The sequence below is a fragment of the Phycodurus eques genome, chromosome 12 (genome assembly GCF_024500275.1).
Source record: "Phycodurus eques isolate BA_2022a chromosome 12, UOR_Pequ_1.1, whole genome shotgun sequence".
In the NCBI taxonomy this organism is placed as follows: Eukaryota; Metazoa; Chordata; class Actinopteri; order Syngnathiformes; family Syngnathidae; genus Phycodurus; species Phycodurus eques.
This window is the reverse complement of record NC_084536.1, coordinates 9,939,374-9,960,921: the sequence shown is the minus strand read 5'-3', so window position 1 is coordinate 9,960,921 and position 21,548 is coordinate 9,939,374. Positions and strand designations below refer to the sequence as shown.

Below are 21,548 nucleotides of genomic sequence, written 5' to 3'. Positions count from 1 at the left end.
AACAACATTTAAATTCATACTCACATATCTGCCGGATCCATCGAAATCACATCTCTCAATCTTGCCAAGGCCTCTGTCGGAAAAATAGAGCTTCTCCGCTCTGTGATCAATCGTCAGTCCATTGGGTGTGAGGATATCAGTACCGATGATAATCCTCATGTTCTTGCCTGATAAGGTGGCCCTCATGATGCTGGGTCTCTGCTCATTCCAGTTGGTCCAAAACATCAGGCTACAAAGGAATGAGGGGAAGTTGAACCAAGCATTTAATATGGGTGAGCAGCTGTTGTTCTCAGCAAATTAGCAATGAGAATTCAGAATAAGCATTACAGTATTTCATCTCACTGCTTCTTCAAAGTCAAAAAGCATTGACCAAACACACAAACTGCAGAATAGCCTGAAAAATATCAAAGGCGGAAAAATGTATTATATTTATTTTTCAGAAAAAAATACAGTTCGCATGGGAATTCTGCTCTCTTTAGAAACAAACCTCCCAAAAAAACTAATAAAATTTAAATACAGCATCAATAAGATATAAACCTTTTCCAGCCTGTAACTCTGTGTCATGTCATCTTCCCCCCTTTCACCCTCAAGGAGCTCATCACAGATAAAGTGTAACTCCTTTTCAACAAGATAATACGGATAAGCATCACTGGTTTTGAGATAGTGCTAAAAATACAAACAAATAACACCTGCATCCTGTGAAAAAAAAAAAAAAGATTCATATCTTGGTTTTATTAGCTCTGTGAGAGGGCCAGTGTGTCTTTACAAGAGACATTTAAGAAGATAAATCACAGTTCATCAAGGGTATATCAAGGCTTCCAGTTCCGGTGAGGTCTAAAGATAGAAATCATAACTAAATTGTCAAAAAAACAAAAGAAAACAAAAAACAAACAAACAAACAAACAAACCAAAAAAAAAAAGGATGGAGCTCTAGTCTAAAAGGTGTGGTGGACATGGTTATACATAATGTTGCAGTTCATTTGGAATGATTATATCTCAATTTGTCTTTTGGCATGATTTGGTATTTAGTCTGTAACTTACGAACATAAATGAAATGTCCTGCAGCTTTTACAAGCTTTCTTGTAAAAAATAAATGCCTCCTGAACCTAGAGCAGCACTCATAACTTATTTTTAAGACCAACAGATCTTCACATGGAAATAGTCATATCAGTTTTTGTTTTTTTTTAAAGAACAATATACGGTAATTACTGAATATATCATAAACAAGTTGTCAGACAAGTTCCAGGATTGGTGTCACTAAATATATACAGTGGTGCCTTGAGATACGAGTGCCAAGCCTTATGAGTTTTTCGAGACATGAGCTGTTTCCGGGCCGATTTTTTATATTTTTGAGCAAAAATTGGAGATAAGAGTGCATTTCAGACCCCTGCAGCAAACATTTGACCACCATCAATTCACATTGGTTTCCCTGTAGTGGAAGGACAATGTCAGTTGGTGGCAGTAATGTGCAAGCTGGTTTGCCAACTGCCAAGTTGCATTTCATGCTCTCATTTTCTGGGTTTTAAGTTATGTGGAGAACAAATGCTATTACTGTTTCTTCTTATACAATACAATGTCATTGAGAGCAATTTTTCTTGTGAAAAAAAACAATAAAATAATAACTTTTCTTTTTCTTTTTGGTGGGGCTGAAACAAATTACGTTGTAGTTTCATTTCCATTGATTTCAAAGGGGAAAAGTTATTTGAGATCTGAGTGTTTTGAAATACGAACGTGGTCACTGAATGAATTAGACTCATATCTCAATGCATTACGGCATTGTAGTTTGAGTTTCAAATATATTTTATGTAACACCAGTCCTGGAACATTTCTGACATACCTCGTGGACTGTATTAGTGAGTGGAGCAGATGAAACATGCAGTTAAATTTGATTTGGACAAAAGAAGCACTACTGACTTTTGACACTCATCCAGGGCCAAGACGTGTGGGTGATCTTCCTCCGAAAGAGTAACTACAGCCTCCCGGCTAAGAACACCAACTCCTCTCTGCTCAATGGTTTGTCTGGTGATTGTGGAGGTCGTGGAGCTGGTCCAATACAGCATGTCCCAAGCTCGGTGGTAGGCCAGGCCCTCAACCGAACCCACGCCTGTAAACAACAAAAAAAGCTATTCGTTTCCCCCCCCATAATAAATAAATATGACTGACTACTAATAGCACAAAGTTTTTGCATGGATCTACCATCTATCAACACAACGCAAAGGGCAGTGCATGTATCATGTCAAGTTTTAGGCAGTAGCAACACTTTTGCAACTCAACTGATTACGTCTATATTTAGATATCTTGCTCCTTAAAGATCACATTAAGTGTATTCAGAGATTTCGTCATAAATACATTGTATATTTGAAGATAAATACTGAAAACATGCAAAGACTGAGAATTAGGTAGTACTCAATTGTATTGTTTAAACACTTTTTCACCATTTCAGTTTTCCTGACTTTTTGGGCGTGGCTAAAACACGGCTACATGCAGTTAGGTTGGTAGCTAGCTATGGCTACACCCCAAAAATATATCTTCCTTTTGGATAATGTGCTGGCATGGCCGCTTTACAGCGCCTTGTTGTCGCTCGTGAGTGTAAGAGCAAGGAGAAGGGACATTTTTTTCAAAAAGTCCTTGGCAGCCAACATATGGGCTTCGCGCTGGCGTGTTCGCTTTAGAGCTCTTCGTAGTTGCAGCATGGAAAAGTCGCGCGACAACCCAGTGGGATGTATTTCAGCCACCGGAGGCTTTAAGAGGATATATTTCATGTCTCAAACAAGTAGTTATGTTTAGGCATGAGAAAGATGACCATTGATTAGCTTTCTTTCCCTTCCTTTCGTATACAATTGTTTTTAGGCCTGTGCGGCCTCTGTTGTATTCTGTGGTGTTTTGTAGTATATGGGGGGGAAAAAGGACAGTGAGCACGTCTACCTCTCAGTTCTACACATTCTACCCTTATTTCAGTGTTTTTTTCTCTATGTACTATGTGTTTCCTCCCACATTAAAAAAAAACTAAAAAAGATGCACGTTAGATTAATTGAAGACTCTAAATTGTCGGTAGTTGTATATGTGATGGTGATTTGTGGTTTGTCTATAGAGGCATGTGGCCTGTAATGGCATGGTGACCTGTCCAGGGTGCACCCCACTTGCTGCCCCCCCATCCGCACACACACACCCAACTCACTTGCAGCCCTAATTAGAACAACCATTATAGAAACTGGATAGACAAACACCAAATATTGAAGTGCATCTCTCCATTGGGAAAGAAGCTGACGTAATTAGACAGAACATCTGAAAAATCGACTACCCATAGGAGCTCCATAATGGTGGTTCAGTGGACGGCGGAGAAATGTAGCTTCCATCCTTCAATCCATCACCATTCCATTAAGTAGTCAGTGTGTTCATCAAATGCTACTTTTTACACAGACAGATGGATGAAAATAGCACCCTTGTGCATCGGGTAATTACAAGGCTGTCTCAATTTCAGGTCACAAGACTTGAGTTCAAAATACTGACTTTGTTTGCAACAGATGGCCGACTCCATTTGCGTTTGGATGACTTTGTGACTAGTGCATAGTAACACCATGTCTCAGCATGCTGGATGGACAACTATTTGGCAATGTGATGGACTCTCACTATCAAACATATTTTCGACCAGGTTGTGCAAAAATGTGTCCAAAGAGGAAATAAGTTCTAGTGGACCATACTGTTTTCCAACTATCCTTAAATCCCAAACCTTTGAATGGTTAAATTGAGAATAATATATACTGAGTAAACATAGTAAGCGTAATGCTTTGTGACGTTTCTGATTATATCGAGTTGCTAGTTCCCAAACGGTCTTGAGTGTCTCCACATTTCAAGTGACACTTGTGATCAGATCATATTTACATTACATCCTACATTCTAAACATAAATGAAACAGCTAAGGAATTCAAAAGAAACTACAGTTGCAGTAGAGAGCATAGCTCTGCAAAGCAAGAACCAAAATGTTCACCTTCACAGACACACATTGAGTGTCAGATTTTTAGAATTAAGATTCATGCATTATGCAGTTGGTAATTAAACAATAAGTAAAAAAAGGAAATTAGAAAAAAAAAGCTTGCGGGGTGAACAAAATTTAAAAACAAATCCAGGGATTTTGTAAATACATCATTACGGACAACTAAACGAGGCAATCTGGGGTCACCATGAGAATTACAAGGATTCTACCTCCCATTTAGTATTCCTGTGTACAGAAAATCGGAACATTCCGTAAACCTCCTATTCCCCATGGTTTCCTGCAGAGGTTTTGTCGTTTATGTGGGACAAAAAACTAAGGAACTGTTTCAGGTGAAAAGAAAAAAATAGGGGAAAACACAAAAGCAACACCACCACTAACAACAACTGTAACCTTGGACCAGTCAAAATTCCAACCACAACAACAGCTTTGTCTGTAAAACATTTAAAACTGCTGGACTGTGTCCTAAATAGACGGATATTGCAAGTATGTTGATTTCTTAATGTTGCAAGCATTATTAAAACATAGCCTTTGTTGGTGTGTCCACCACAGAAACATTATAAGCAGAAAGATAAATCATTATTTTACTATGCTTAAGGACTTATATTTACAAACGTAGTGCAATAATTGTTCCTACAAGAGTCAATATAGCCTCTGAAACTTTAGCTGTCAAATTTCGTTTTTTGAACAATACTAAATACTCTTATCCATGTTGAGCTAGGAAGCATTTGACTGTACTTATTTCATCCAGTGGAACGTGTTTGTTGTTATAAAAACAGAATTCCTTTCATTATGAGGAACATGAGAAAGGCCAAGGGATTAGCGTGCTACTTTAATGTGTGTCTTCTGTCTACAACAGTAACATTGCGGATGATAAACAAAAATAAAGGCTCTAAATTTAGGTCCTTGGATTCACATAACATTTGCGTTACATCAGAACAAAATGTCTCTTATTGCAAAACAACATGGCAGTTAGTAAAAGGTTTGCACGTACATTCTCACCAAGGAACCCATAAACCCAAAATCTCTAAGGCACATACTGAGTCAGCTGATTGCTAATTAATAGTTTGCAATAAAAGCCATCTGGCTGAGTTTGCCACAAATTGTTGGTGGGTTGAAGGATTAATTATTGGGGGACATGGAGATTAATTTGGGAAATATGGATGATTAACATCTGCACCTTCCATTAATGGTGGGATGTAAACAGAACTTCCTGAGACAAATGGTGTCTTTCCTTAATATTTACAAAATATAAAAGTCGGTGGTTATTCTAACAGTATGCCCAGAGGGGGAAGAAAAGCTAAATGGGGCCAGCAAAAGTAGTTTTCTCTTAAATGATAAACCTTTATCATAATTTAACTTGTTTGACCGGTACTCCCTCAGGACAAATTAATTAATTCCAATATAAAACATTTACAAAATAAGATAATAGATTTTATAATTTTCTCTCCCTAACAGGAAGCAAATGTGAAGGCATGAAGGATCCAAACTGCTTTGATGTTCAATTACTTGGTGTCAGTACAATACTTTAAATGGCATCTTCAATCTGAACAAATGGTTTGTAATAATGGTTGACGATATGGCAACCACTTATAACATGTAATACCTAGACTGAGTGTTGCAGATGTCTGCAATTCCGTTGTGCTTACTCCAAAAGATCATTTCAGCTATCTGTAACTACATTCTTCATATCTACAATTGGCACTGCAGATATCTGAATGTGATTTTTGGCATTCATGTGCATTTGGCATTCATCCCGTCACAGATATCCGTAATTCACATAGCAGATATCTGAAAATGAATTGTAGATATCTATAATCTATATACACCTGAATGGCAAAAGTGACGTCATTTGTCGTAGGCAAAATGACGTTGCAGATATCTGAAATGCTACTTATGGTTAGGAAGAATGTAGTAGCAGACAGTATCTTAACTGTTCTTTTTGACTAGGCAAAACTACATTTCAGATATCCGCAACACATATCCAGTCTATCTGTGAAATGTTAAGAAGGCTTGCCATATGTTTATGGGGTTTGTCATTACAAAGACCTAGAATTCAGTAATTCAGTTGGAGCTCTTTACTATGTGAATTACAGATATCTCTAACTCCACTTTGAGATATCTAAAAAATAAAATTAAAAAATACTTGGATTAGTCATAATTGCAGTTCAAGATATCTTTAATTCACCTCAATTCAAGGTACCATCTTGTCTCTTTACAGATACCTCACATTAAGTTTTAACGAGGCAAAATGACATTGTAGATATCTGTAACTGGAATTACCGTATGTCTAGTGAAATTTATTATGTACTATAAGAGATTCTATATAAGTATCACCAAGGTGTGTGAACTTCTTATGACGCAATGCTTCAAAAATGAGGCGCTAACGTCCATTTAATTGGCTGATAAAGCAGCATCAGCTGAGTTGAGGTTGTGTGAAGAAGGGGATCAGCAACACTCTGTGTACACTATGTGAGCGTGTGCGTGTGAATAGGTTGTACGTGTAGATTTGGACAATGCTGAGCTTTGTTCCCAGGGGAAACGTCGTAGAATTGGAGAGGATCCAGACTGAGCGGAAGAGATTTTCGCCGCTTTTTTTGACTCTAGCCGTGTTCTCATCAACACTGAACTCTCTCGCAAAGTCAACCAGCATGCCAATACACCTATAGAGTTCAGCATCATAAATGTAGTATTAAAATGACTTTAGCAGTTCTATATTTGAAGGAATATCACAACTATGTACAGTAGGTTCGCATGTTTTTTTAAATCACATTGCAATGATGACAAATGGTTGCATTCCCCTGCTGATCACTCATTGGTCGAGCACATTTTTCATTGCCACACCCTTACTAAGAAAACGCTTTTTACGGGTTACGACAGTGCTGACATACACTATTCGCAAAAAGTTAGGGAGATTTGGCTTTTGGATGACGACATCGAAAGCTTATCCACGCTGTCGGGCAGAATCCTTGCACCACCAAAATTACTGTTTTTCAAAAACTCCATCTTGCTTGAATTACAATGCTGACAACGCAGTGTAATATGCAAAAAATGAATCGGTACGCACTTACCTTTGTGGGTGATGCACTTCTTTCTGCACCGAAGTATTACAGCGATACGTTAACAAAATAGATTTACTAGAACGTATCTAACCTGTCTACTTTCACTCGCTATTCTCTTAAAAAAAAAAAACAGACTATCAATCTTGTGGCGACAAATTCCTGGATGGGCTCCCGCAGAGTCAAAAAAGGCAGTTTTACAACACTTCTCAGACACTTTGTGTCCATAAGGTTAATAGATTCTCAAGATATTTTCAACACTTATACTGTATGTGTAACAATAAGAGATGACGTGGGGAACGACCGTTAGTATCCATTTGTTAAAAAAATATGAATTTGACCATATTTCAACATATGAGATTTCCACCCAACAGTGACTCTTTATACATATGTTAGTCTCTGTTGGTGTAGAGGTACACTCACTCGCCTGACATTGATGCAGGCAGCGTGCATTCAATTCCTACTTAGTGACAATGTGAGCGTTAATGGTCGTCTGTTTCTATTGACTGGTGACCAATCCAAGGTGCAGTATGCCTTCCACCTGAAGTCAGCTGGGATAGGATTGGTAGATTTTGTGTAACCAGATCCAAATTGATATCTGTACTAGTTTGAACAGATTGATAGCTTCAACATATTTGTAATCATCAGCGCTTTGGTTTTGGTGTGATTCAAAATAGAACGGCAATATAGTATTAAACACTGCTCAAATATTGTTTTGAAATGTTCTTCATAATCAGCCAAAAACATGAACACCAAATATGAATTACACTTACTTTCTGCAATAATAGAGCTTCCTTTCCAGTTGTCATTGATCATCTGGATGTTTCCAAAGTGAACATCACTGAAAAAGATGCGATTGGTGCCAACTGTATTCTGACTGTAGTCAAAGGCCAAGGCTATGACATTCTTGAAAAGAGCAGGGTTTTCAAAAGGCTGGACCGGTGAGTTGAGGTCATTCTCATCCGAGAGGTGAATGCTTTTCAGAGTCGTCCTCTCAGAGTAGAGCAGATAACCTTCATACCGTTCGCAAGAAAAGCCATTCTCTGATAAGCGGCCGTGGGCACAGGAACAGGTTCGACGTCCGCTCCCAACGTGAAAGCAAAGCTGTCGACAACCAGCATTGTTCCTGGCACATGGGTTCGAACCTACGAGATAAACCATCGAAGGAAGAAAATTTAAATATGATGCACAGCTAGATATTCTCACTTCGGGGTATTTTCAAACGACCTCTGAAAAACAATTATATGGGGCAGTCAATTTGTGAATCAATACATGAGTGGAGTAGAATCCTCAACCTTTCTGTCTGCCTCTAGTGAAGACTGTCACACCCTTCAAATTGACCCCGAGGCCACTCCTCATTGTCACGGCCTCACTGCTGTCAGTCTTCAAGCCTCGTCGGATTGAACCATTCGAAAAGGCCCTGGAGCACAGAGTCAGGGGGTGAAAAAGTGATTTTACTTTCCATGAAGGAGATATATTTTGAAAGCTGCATTCTGGCTTTTTATTGATTTTATTTTTCCCACTGCAGGATCATGATGAAATTATATAGAAAGACAGATCATAGCACCAAAGTAAAAGGTGATATACTCACCATACCATTTGAACATATATTGGGAATAGTTGAGGAGAAGAGCATAATAAATCCCACAATTTTCACAAGAGCCACTCAGCTGTCACTGCAGACAGACTAACCTTATGGAGCAGCTGAATTCGAGACAATACTGGCATGTAAATTCAAAAATCAATTTTGCCAAGCCTCAAAATGATGGCCTTCAGGACAACCAAATAATGACACATCAGTGTCCTTTGAGGATTAGGCTACAAATGGGGTATTGATGTCAAGAGAGCGAGAAGAGACTGGAAGCCTGTAAACAATGGCCGTTGCCGAAGAGATAAGAAAGGAAGCTTCCATGGCAGCAGGTTTATAATAACTGGACATTTCTTCAGAGAGCAAATAAAACCTCCTCACAATTCTGTAGTTGGCTGTAATGGATGTGGGAGACTGACCCCTGATGATATTTTTTTGCCATTTTCCAAACTGTTTCTATTTGCTCATCTCCAAACCTGGAGACATGTCAGGCGAGTTCCAGCCATTGAATGAAAGCTCATTAACTTGATCTACAATGACATACAAATTGTATTTGTACGTGAACAAAAGAATGTATTCTAATGCCTGCCATACACTGACCGACACGCCCGAACCAGACTGAAGTGTCGTGCGATGTGTGGGGGTTTGGCAACTACTTTCATGAGTGGCTGACCGTTGGCCACTAGTTTTGCTGCAATTAAAAATTGTATCGTCAGTGAGCTGTGAGTCTTGTTATATCTTCTGTCAACATGTGTTGCATGTGTTATAACACCGCGGCACCGGTGTTATTCGTTAGCTCGTCTATGCTGTTTTGGTAAACTGACTTTATCAAGGCACAGCTATGTGGTTGTTTTAAAGAGACATTAAATTCTCTTTGTTTCATGATTACCTTCATTTCTCGTGTATAATGCGCACCCATGTATAATACGCACCCCGAAGTTGACCTCAAAATTCTGGAAAACCCTTCTACCGATGTGTAATGCACATTTACAATGCATGATTTTGCTTCTACCCATACGATCAAAACATGAAGTATTATCTGTATTTTTCTTTTTTTTTTCACGGAATTATTCTTAAGCACTTTATTTGAGCACATAATACTTTCTTTTTATTTACTTGCTCTTATTTTGAAATTCACAGCCCTACTTTTATTTAGTAAATGAGAAAACACACAGTTGTGCTCATATGCTTGATTAACCAGGCAGAATTTGTAAGATGGGTACAATTCTTTCAAGAAAACATGAAGGGCCAGGTGGAACACATTTTATTTTATTTTAATGGTATTCAAATTAAACTGTCAAGAATTTCAGAAAAGCATTATTATTAAACAAAACATAACCATAAAGAAATTAATGATGGTTGTTGTTCAGTTATCAGTCATATTTAAAAAAAAAATATATATTTTATATTCTGCCAGGGTATGTAAACGTATGAGCACAGCTGTACATATGCAGTCATACGTACCCCTGTCATATTGGAATAAAGGTGTAGGCTACACCTTTTTCATAATCGCTAGGTGGTGGTGGCATATTAGAATGAAAGTGTACAACTTTTTCATAACCTCTAGGTGGCGGTGGCATATTGGAATAAAAGTGTACAGCTTTTTCATAACCTCTAGATGGCGGCATACATTTATAAAACGTGAAAGTTCTTTCCATTTTACCCTATACCTATGTATAATGCGTACTATTGACTTTTGACAATTTTTTTGGGGGGGTGGAAATATGCATTATACATGAGAAATTATAGTAGTTTGAATAAGAATCATCTTTTTTTGCCAAGTATATAAAAAACACGCAAGGAATTTGTCTCCGGTGGTAAACTGGGAATCACATTAAACAGCTTAAAGTCTTTATTTGTTGTACTGTGTGTTTAAGTTGAGTTCAGTGCTGCCATACAGTGCGTGTATCTCATATTGTTGCTGGTAAGTCAAATATCAGCTAAACGATGTTTCGTTTCTCGATAAACTCTTAAATCGAGTCACTTGTATCTCAAGGCACAACTGTATCTTATTATGTGGCCATCATCCTCCTCGTAATACCGTGCAGTATATTGTAATTGGAGCCTCAAAACTCAATAGAAGTACAGATGCCGAAATACGCAGTTTTTCCATCACAATCGCTTGGTGTGCTCGTCCACTTCAGTCACATTCGGCCCAGTTCCTCAGTGCGTGGTGGGCATAATTCGTCAGGTCTGACTAACATCATATTAACAATTAACTATATTTTATAAAAAAATATATTTGTACTACGCCACATAACAAGCAAGGTAAGATAGAGTACACTATTTGAACTGTCAGTGGCTTGTTTTACACTCTCGTCTCTTCTCTGTGTAGGCGATAACATACACATAACATTCAGTCATACTGAATCAATACTGCAATCTTCTGCTGCAATGTAAACAAAAGTATCAGGCTCATGATTTGGAGATAACCGTTATTAAAAGGCTACACTCTTGATCAGGACATCCTTGGCCCCTTACATTTCCACAAAAGCTTTAATGCTGTGGGTCAATATCAGGTTAGTTTTGCAGACTTTGTAGGAAAAGCTCATGTGCAGTACCTTTAAGAAAAATAGTAGATTACCTGTCAGCCCAGTAGATGTAAGGCCCAAACACAGCCACCGAGAACAGGTCTACATTGGCCGAAGACAGTACTATCTCCCGGCTCTCACCTGTCTCAAGGTTGATCCTCTCAATCTTATCTGTACGGGCGTCACACCAGTATAATGTATTTTCCTGAGAGGCAATTTTAAAATGCATATTAGACACAATCGCCATAGACATATCTGTGTCATAAAAGGATGAGGTCACTATAGAAAGAGGGCTGTTGCATGGAATTGAGCCTGAGGAAGCTGTAAGTAGGATCAATGAACTTTACCTCATAGTCTATAGAAATCCCATTGGGCCACATAATGCCTGAGTTGACCAAGGTGACTTGGTCTGAACCATCCAAGCGGGAGCGGCCAATACATGGGTTCTGGCTCCACTCAGTCCAGAAGAGATACCTGGCAAGCATAGTAACAAAGATACATTGGACTGGTTCCTGTGCAGATATTTTGGTGTGCTTCCTGAGCTGAGCCAGTGTGCCATTTAGCAAAGCCCTTAACATACAAAACTGTACACAAGCACAAACGCAAAGTCGCTTGGACTGCCACATGATGTGCCATGGTATCCTGAATTTCATGTGTGAAAATACACTGAACAAAAATATAAACACAACACAGATGCTGATTAGACAGCATGATTATTGTACAGGTGTGCCATAGGCTGGCCACAATAAAAGGCCACTCTGATATGTGCAGTTTTATCACACAGCACAATGCTAAAGATGTTGCAAGTTCTGAGGGAGCGTGCAATTGGCATGCTGACTGCGGGAATGTCCACAAGAGCTGTTGCCTGTGAATTGAATGTTCATTTCTCTACCATAAGCCATCTCCAAAGGCGTTTCAGACAATATGGCAGTACATCCCACCGGCCTCACAACTGCAGACCACGTGTAACCACACCAGCCCACGACCTCCACATCCAGCATGTTTACCTCCTAGATCGTCTGAGACCAGCCACCCGGAAAGCTGCTGCAACAATCGTTTTGCATAACCAAAGAATTTCTGCACAAATTGTCAGAAACCATCTCAGGGAAGCTCATCTGCATGCTCGTCATCCTCATCGGGGTCTCGATCTGCCTGCAGTTCGTCGTCATAACCGACTTGAGCTCCTGCCTATATCCAGCAATTTCGCACAGCCATTGAAGAGGAGTGAACCAACATTCCACAGGTCGCAAACAACAACCTGATCAAATCTATGCAAAGGAGATGTGTTGCACTGCGTGAGGCAAATGGTGGTCACACCAGATACTGTCTGGTTTTCTGTCAGTATCTGGTGTGACCCCCCCCCCCAACCCCACAATAAAGCAAAACTGCACATTTCAGTGGCCTTTTATTGTGGCCCGCCTAAGGCACACCTGTGCAATAATCATGCTGTCTAATCAGCATCTTGATATGCCAGACCCATAGGTGTGAATATGAGTGCGAATGGTTGTTTGTTTATATGTGCCCTGCGATTGGCTGGTGACCAGTTCAGGGTGTACTCCGCCTCTCGCCCAGAGTCAGAAGACAGCACGCCACCTAGTGAGGATAAGCGGTATGCAAAATGTATGTATGAATGGGTGATGGATAATATAATATAATATAATTTTAAACTAATCTTACATTACTTTTAAAAAAATGGGTTACAGATTATTTGATGTAGAAAACAAAAGCACCCTAAGTGCACATGGCCATGCAGTGAAGACTCTCCGTAACTTCCCACATACAAACCTCAATCTCGAGATCTATCACTTAAAAATACTTCCTTGGACCAGTTACTGTACTACTTACCCATAAAAAATGCAGCTGCTCAAGAACATTAGCAAAAGGTGGAGAAGTTATGATGCCGACTGCATGCATTTCCCTTTGAGAAGAACTCTTTCTTTCTTTCTTTCTTTGACCCTTGTGTCTGTAAGTCTGTGTATTGATCAGTTCATTTGCATGTAGGAGGGTATAAAATTCAAGCCCCGTCTTGGCCAGACCTTTGAGATGCTTCATGTCTCTATGTTGAAATGTCAGACCTCTTTGCGAAGATAATAAACTGCAAAATTAACTTTATCTACAAGTATTTGTTTCAGGTATTCTCTACCAGTCATTTTTTCCAGAACAACATTATTTTTTGTACCGATAGCAGATCCAGCAACCTATCAAACATGGCTTCACAATAAAATGGTTGTCATAACACCATCACAAAATAATAATCCCAGTGACTATATCTCATATCGTAAAGATAGGGTGGACATAAACAAAACAATGCCTACCCCTTCTGTGGGTGGACAGCGATGCCTCTGGGCTGATCCAGTCCTTCTGATATGACCACCGAGCGGTACGCGCCATTCAAACGAGATATTTCTATAAGATTAAAACCATGGTCTGTCCAGTAAAGGTTCCCTATGTAAAGAGAAGGACATGGTTACGTCATCCAGGTTTATTCTGTATTTTGCTGTTCAAATACAAACAAAGACATCCATCTAAAAGCAACAAAATGTGTCGTCCAACTCATTTGATAAACAGCATTCATAGCCCAGAGTCATAACACTTACCAGCCATCCAGTCTACAGCAATGCCTTCCACCCTGCTAATGCCGGAAGTAACGATGTCTTCCCTCCAGGTCTGATCGCGTTTGGCCCGGGATATTCTGTTCAGGCCCATGTCTGTCCAGTATACAGTGTCATTCCCTGTGAAAGGAGTTAATGACACAGCAAGATGGGATGATGGATGCAATTGCCGCAAACGTATTTGTGCCCTCAAACAATGCAGCTCGTGAAAACGCAATTCATTACGGCATGGCCCATTTCCCCAAATGTTGTGCGGGACAATAAAGTGTGATGGTGGAAATGCAGACACACTACATGCACAGCAGGTGCATAGTAAGTTAGTAGTTGTCAAGCAAACTTTAAAGGGCAGTAGAAACTTTGTGATGCAAAACGTGGCATTGGTAAAATAATTGTTGACTATTTTTGCTTTTGCATCCATATTGCATAAGCAAAGAAGCAGGATTCACGCAATATATTTTGTCGCTGTTGGGCAGAAACTTTGTATGTCTAAATACGGTCAATTTTTTATTTTATTTTTTTGACAAAACAATTCTATTGGTCTGTCCCCACGTTTTTTGTTATTTTTAAGCATTATTAACCAATTTTAAGATTTTCTAATTTTTTTTTCTATTTTCTTCGACACAAACAGTCTGAGATGAGTCGTAATGTCGTAAAACTCCGCCTCCAATACACTGTGTAACTGTGTGGCATTATGTCACCTCAAGATTTAAAGTCTGGATGTTTTTTTTGACAATAACAAGTTAAAACAGTTTTGAGTAAGATATTCTCTCTCAACTCAACTTTATTAGTAGAGCACTTTAACAACATCCATCCATCCATCCATTTTCTGAGCCGCTTATCCTCACTAGGGTCACAGGCGTGCTGGAGCCTATCCCAGCTGTCATCGGGCAGGAGGCGGGGTACACCCTGAACTGGTTGCCAGCCAATCGCAGGGCACATACAAACAGACACCCATTCGCACTCACAGTCATGCCTACGGGCAATTTAGAGTCTCCAATTAATGCATGTTTTTGAGATGTGGGAGGAAACCGGAGTGCCCGGAGAAAACCCACGCAGGCACGGGGAGAACATGCAAACTCCACACAGTCGGGGCCGGGGATTGAACCCTGGTCCTCAGAACTGTGAGGCTGACGCTCTAACCAGTCGCCCACCGTGCCCACTTTAACAACAACAATTTTTAACTAGTTTGTTAAAAATGGATCACTGTAATCCTTCGGTGTTGAAGCAAATGGTCGACCACAAAGGTAAGTGCGTGCAGATTAATTTCCACCTATTACACTGCTTATTTGGCTGGTTGTATTATTTATTGAATCATTAACGGCTCTGAGATGTTTGAAAATGATTTTGGGAAGATGATATAACCACAGTCGTTTGCTTTTGGGAAGTTTTAAAGGCTTTTTGTCTGTTTGGGGGGTATAGGCAGGAGCATAGACTTTTATGTTGGCGGCTTTATTAATGTCAGTGGAATTAATTACATTATATTAATTATATTACATTAGAGATTGTGCATGACTTCGGGTTGGTGTTGTGTTGATGTTGGTGATGATAGCAATTTAAGGTATCATTTCAACTTCAACGATGCAGCGTTTGTCAACTCAAGAAAGATGCCGTTTTTTTTGGGGGGGGGAGATGCGAGGATTCTGCCATTTTTTGTCGTTTTTGCTATCATCTTGCCGTCTCATTGATTTTCGTGTTTACGTTTGCAAAAAAAGGAGGACTAGTTGACAAGCTACTTTATGCTAAGTCTCTAATGGTGTCCAGAACGTGACTTATCCCGACATTTTAAAAAGCTTGTGGTCATGTCAGGATTTCACATTATTTCTCGAGTCAGTCATATTAAGAGCTCAGTGACGCCATCTGAAAGAGAAGTTCATGGAACATCTTAAGCTGCTTTTCTATAGAAATATGCTGGCTCGGCTCATCTCTGTTCAACTGTGTGTGCCACCGCAGTATGCAGGGATTTGAATTTCCATTACAACATGGTTACTAGCTTGCAGGCGGGTCTGGAAGAGACAACACGCACGTCTGCACTCAGCTGATGTAGAGCTGTGATCCACAGGCCTGAAAACTGCCGACAATTCATCGCTCATAAAATCATGTCTATAGTGAAAAAGACAATACTATTTCCATGCTTAGTTGAAATGAACAGCAGTTGTAGTTTTTTAGAGGAGAAAATCATTAGACAAGATAATTCAAAAACCTATCACGATGGTACAGAATATTGCTTGAGAACAAGCGAAATTCTGTTACTTTCTCTTCAATAGATTGCATTTGGAGATAACTGCCATGCTTTAGTTCCACTCAGCATCTGTCTTATTCTTGTGAATGACACAGGAACACACAGTATAATACATTATGTGAACCCTTTCTGTCGATGCAGTCCGCGTCTGTTTTCAGTTCATGTAATATCCTTTGAACCACTTTCGTCATCATGCATCATTTAGATTCTATTACGTACATGGAAGTGCAACCAGGCTATATCGCCTGTCTTTGCGATGAATCTATTATTTTTATCGTGCAGACATAGAGGGAAGCTGGGATGTAACAAATTACAGTATGCACTATTTGCTTCTTGCTTTACAATGCACGCTGCGGTTCCTTGATGCAATATCTGGGGAATTGCCAGCAGGCCCGCGACCCTAGTGAGGAGAAGCAGTATGGAAAATGGATGGATAGATGGAATTGTTTCAAAGGCTCACTGTTATTCATACCCATGTTGCTTGTAACATCATGTGATAACTCCATCAAAGCTGCCCTCTCGTGAGCCCGTAGAGCATTATTCAAAAACTTCAATGTAAATATAACCAAGACCCCTCCCTTGACCTGTTTATTTTAAGGCAGATGAGGTTGGAGGTAATAAAGGCAAGCAAAATAAGCTTGTTTTATAATAACAAAGCCATTTAACCACCATTCAAAATGAAAAAGATTACAAGATATTGGATGCAAATATAATTTCAGACGTGGAGCACAAAGGAATGTTCCACCTTAGATACATACATTTGGTTTCGTGATTCAGAATTAATTTACAAGCGCCTAATGCGGAACTTATTAAAAAGATGGTGGATATATAACTAAGATGTGACTACTTGGATCATCAAACATTCTCTTGGGTATGAAATACTTGTCAGCTTCAATGTTGATGACAACATTAATCACTTTAAATATTCCTTCAAGTTACTACTCAAACAAAAACAGATTAATTGCAAGCAATCGCAATTAGTCACAGACAATCAAGCAATCAATGCAAATTCCACAAATTAAATTACAACTACATGATTACATCTTTTCAGAGATTCTTCTCTGTTGTATAACACAGACACAAATGTAAAGGATCGCACCCTCGAATCGTTATTTTTATTTACCGTTTGTATAAATGTGTCCAAAATGTCACTGTCAATGTAAATGTTATGTAATTTGTACATAGAAAAAAAGGTATCACAAATTGCACAAATGTATCAGCTGCAAGTATCTTACCTGCATGAAAGTCCACCCCCACAGCAAAAAGTGTCCCTGTGATAGGCATGAGGGCTTCAGTATTGTCATTTGGGTCCAGAGATATCCCTCTTATACCCTCATGGATGGAATACATCAGAAATGAATCCATACCTTTGGGAAAAATAAAGAGGTACAATAATAAAAAAAAAAAACACAATGAAAACCACGCATAATGGAGAATGTATGCATAACAAATTCCAAAAAGCAATAATGTGTATGTTATAGTTTGTGTTTGCTTGTAATAAGGAAGCATACCCTCACAGGACATGCGATCGCTCCTGAGGTTGTATCCAACAGTGCAAGAGCAGCTGCGGGTGCTCTCAGAAGTCGGAAAACAGAGCTGCGAACATCCGCCGTTGTTTATTTGGCAAAGGTTTCTTCCTGAACGTTAACAAAGACCAGCACAACTATTATAATAATCCTCTGAGCGTTGAGTGTCCTTTCTTTGTGTTGATACTTTTGTTTAAAGACCGCTTAAAGTGAATTCTGGGATTTGTTTCTAAATACATTATAGATTTGAAGATAATTTCTGAAGACGGGCAAAGAGAGAGCTAATGTATGTCATACTCAATTGTGGACATAGAGGGATAGGGCGAGCTAGCTAAATATACATACACCCCAAAATGCATCTTCCCTTCGGATAGTCTGCTTTTGCAGCCGCTTCAGAGCGCCTTGTTGTCGGCCATGAGTGCGCGCACGTCACGGGGAAAAAGCGGAAGAGCAAGGGGGGGGGGGGGAAATCTGACATGACAGCTAGCGTGTGGACCAGGACTTCGCACTGGCGTGGCTGCTGTAGAACACCTGGTTGTCACAGAGTGGCATATTTTTGCGACTCAAACCTGTAGTGGGCTTTAGAAGTCTCATATTATGTACTTGCCCATTTTTGTAGTCATTCAAATTTGACAGGGTTGTTAAAAACACTTCTCTGTGGTGTGTCAAATTCACAAGACTTTGATTTTCACTTAAAACAGACTTTTAAAAAGTCTAGTTTCCACTAAGCAGTACAGTTTGGTACAGGGCACATTTATCAAAAGTTGGTGCTGGTGACCTCTTTAAGGAGGAAGCTGGACACCACAGTTTATACACACTTGTCAACAAAAACTCATCCTTCCCAGTGTGACAACAGGAATGAAGTGGTAATAACACAAAAGGTGGCTTTTTCGCCAACAAAACTTGTTGTCAACTCACAGGATTTTTATTAAGGTGTTTATGTCTTTACCATTATGGACATTTTCAAAATTAGCTCCAGAGCTATAATCTGGTAAAGAGCTTCTCTAATCTTGAGTTTAATATATTGTGTACATGGTCCCTGACAAATAAATTAATTTGAAGAAAAAACAACAAAACACTCAATGGAAATGTGACCAACGACCATGCTCACCTTTCTGACCTTCCCGGTCATACACCTTCATGTGAACTACCCCAGCAGTCTTGTTTCTCAGATTGACCAAGTTCCGGCCATCCCTCTTGTTGACAGTTCCCAGCTGTGCAGAGTCATCATCTGCCCACCACAGTTTACTGCCTGTAACCAAAACAGAGAGAGACAGATTTCAGCAAAAATGTTGGTTCGAGATTCAAGATAGGTACATCAGCATTACCAAGAGAACAGAGTACAGCAGTATCCTTCACTGGCTTTTGTGGAAATTATAAGGGCCACACACAGGTGCCTTTAACCTAGAATGAAGTTTAAACTCCCATTCTATTTAGCTCTGTAATATTTACATAATCCTTGAGCTAATTTGAGACCAAAAAAAACTTAAGCCCGTGATGCACTTTTGCAGCCATGAACCACTGTCACTGAAATAAGATAACCTTCATTAGTCCCACAATGGGGAACTTTTCAACGGGGAAAGGTTTTCACATCACCAAAGGCTTATGTACATCAGCGGTCCCCAAGGTACTGGTCTATGAGTCATTTGGTACAGAGCCACAGAGAGAGACTGAACCAAAAATATTTTACTGATCATCAGAGTATGAAAGAAGTTTTATTTTGAAAATCATCTGCTTGTCTCTGCCCATATCTATCCACTTGTCTCGGTCACGTGATACATTGTAAAAGGAGGCCGACAGGTTAGCATGTAGGAGTATAAAAAAAAAAATGTCTTTGGAGGCCTTCTTCGGGCATGGAGAAAAGGCCAAATGATGAGATGAAAGAAGAGCATACAAATTTCAAGAAAAACAAAGCTGAGAAAGAAACAATATCAGCAGTCCTACTTAGAATACGAGTATAACTCAACTCAAGCTTATTTATAGAGAACCTCAGCTGAAAAAAAGTACTGTACATAAATAAAAATCTAATATAAAACAATTGAAAACAATTATAATGTTAAAAAATAATAAACCACTAATAGTAAAACACTGAAACAACTTACAACTGACTATTGCACAAGTGAGTCTCACACACCAAGCCCACTCTTCGTAAAATGTGGCACCGAATACTTTGCTTTGATTTCCAACATCCTACTACTACTACTACTATAAGATTAGCGGCCATAGCAGACTTTTTTTTGCCATTTGTACTATGCTCACCTACAACTGCGAGGAGCAATTTAGCTTCAAACATCTTCCCGGCTGGCCTTAAAAGACAAACCTATTGAGTTTCTTTTTTTATTATTATTATTCAAGATGGGACCAGGTCGTTGAAGAGAACAAGCGCATTATAACAACTACATTCACTGTAATGGCACAATAGTGAGTTTATGTTTAATTATTTCTTCTTGTTTTCATGCCGGTCCGCCAAAAATATTGCTTAATGTGAAACTGTTCCATTAGCAACCGCCGATATACATTTTCATTTCAAACCAAAAAGGGTAAAAGTGCATATGCAACCCTCACAAATAGCTGGAAGAAACCACAAGATCTACCGGGTGATTGAAAAGTAACTCCCTATTTTGAAGTACTTGAAAAATAATTCTTACGAGAAATGAACATGAGAAGAAAGTGTATTGCATGAAGTTTTATTTAAAATTGATATGGGCGCCAGCATTAGCCACTAGCTAGCTAGATATGCCAACACCTCAAGAATACATCTTCCCTTTGGATATTACCCGTTTAAAAAAAATGTGCAACCACCTTTTCAAGGCAAGACTATATTGTTTAAAAATAAATGTAATAATGGCAGACCATTTAGCAACAATATAAATCCCGTCAAGGACGTACCTCTATTATACACTCATACACATACTGTACACATACACACACACACACACTCGCACACACACACACACGCGGGATTGTTCTCGCTTAAAGTAATAGCTTCAGGTCCAGTGTCGTGTGTTAACAAAAATAAAATTACTGTGAGTGCAAGTGACAGTCGACATGAAGTTTGCAGAACATTTGACCCCGCAGGGCACGAAGGCCAAGATTATCTTTGCTCTCTATGTTAATTTGATGCCGTGGGGCACGGTGGCTAGTTGTGATTGCTCACTTGTGGCACATCATATTCAATTTCCGCAACAACCTCTTGTTAGATTCCAGGCGAGTCAAGGCTGATGAATGGCCTACCTTCTAAAGAGAGGTCCTCGCCTATCCCTCGAGCCAATCCAATTACTACAGAGCCATAGGACGCCCACGTATAGTGTATAAATTTTATACAAAGACAATGACAGGATAATGCTCAGTTGTGGACGACGCTGTTGTGGTTGTGGTTTGCTATGGTGTAGGATTGGCTCACAGTATACCGAGAGCTGATTTTAATATTTTGGTTATTTTATTTACCCAGGACAGGTGAAAATTATGTGAAGTCAGTCAGTCCGATGAAGTGCAGTTTTACATCACTGGAAACCAAAAATACAAAAATGTCAATAAAAATCAGACAACTGGGAGTAATCAGACATAGTGTAGTGTGGCATTCACAAATTCACGTTTGCAGATATTTTTGCCATCTTGCTGCATTTTGGTGTCTTCATTTATTTAAAAAAAAAGTATTGTTTTGCCAACATTTTGTGTTATCTTGGTGCCAAGGAACTATGTTAAAGTTAGTTGAAAGGCTTCCTTTGGACAAAACTATTGCTTTGCTGTGATCTTGTGGAAACTTAGCGCTAAGGAAATACACAAGTGAGTTGAGGAGGTTTATTTTAGACAAATATATTGCTTGGCAGACATCTTGCGGTATCTTGCTTCTAATTAACAATGTTGACATGAGCTGGGAGCTTCATTTAGTCAAAAGTATTGCTGTGCCGTCATCTTTTAGGAATCTTGGTGCCAAGGACCTATGTTGAAGTGAGCTGAAGAGCTTCAGTTGGGCAAAAGTATTGCTTTACCAACATCTTG

General features: G+C 39.3%; 1 protein-coding gene across 8 annotated transcripts in view; it reads right to left on the bottom strand.

Moving 5' to 3' along the window:
* Positions 1-21,548, bottom strand: part of lrp1bb (low density lipoprotein receptor-related protein 1Bb) — a 341,490-nt gene that overhangs the window by 95,239 nt on the left and 224,703 nt on the right. For all 8 annotated transcript variants that reach the window (XM_061691330.1, XM_061691337.1, XM_061691332.1 and 5 more), the window contains 11 exons: positions 18,658-18,798; positions 17,532-17,657; positions 17,256-17,387; positions 13,767-13,901; positions 13,485-13,614; positions 11,517-11,643; positions 11,223-11,374; positions 8,346-8,470; positions 7,824-8,195; positions 1,915-2,104; positions 25-229 (listed from right to left, as the gene is read on the bottom strand). In XM_061691330.1, the coding sequence (XP_061547314.1) occupies positions 25-229; positions 1,915-2,104; positions 7,824-8,195; positions 8,346-8,470; positions 11,223-11,374; positions 11,517-11,643; positions 13,485-13,614; positions 13,767-13,901; positions 17,256-17,387; positions 17,532-17,657; positions 18,658-18,798 (1,835 nt within the window). The remainder of the gene's footprint in view (positions 1-24; positions 230-1,914; positions 2,105-7,823; positions 8,196-8,345; positions 8,471-11,222; positions 11,375-11,516; positions 11,644-13,484; positions 13,615-13,766; positions 13,902-17,255; positions 17,388-17,531; positions 17,658-18,657; positions 18,799-21,548) is intronic.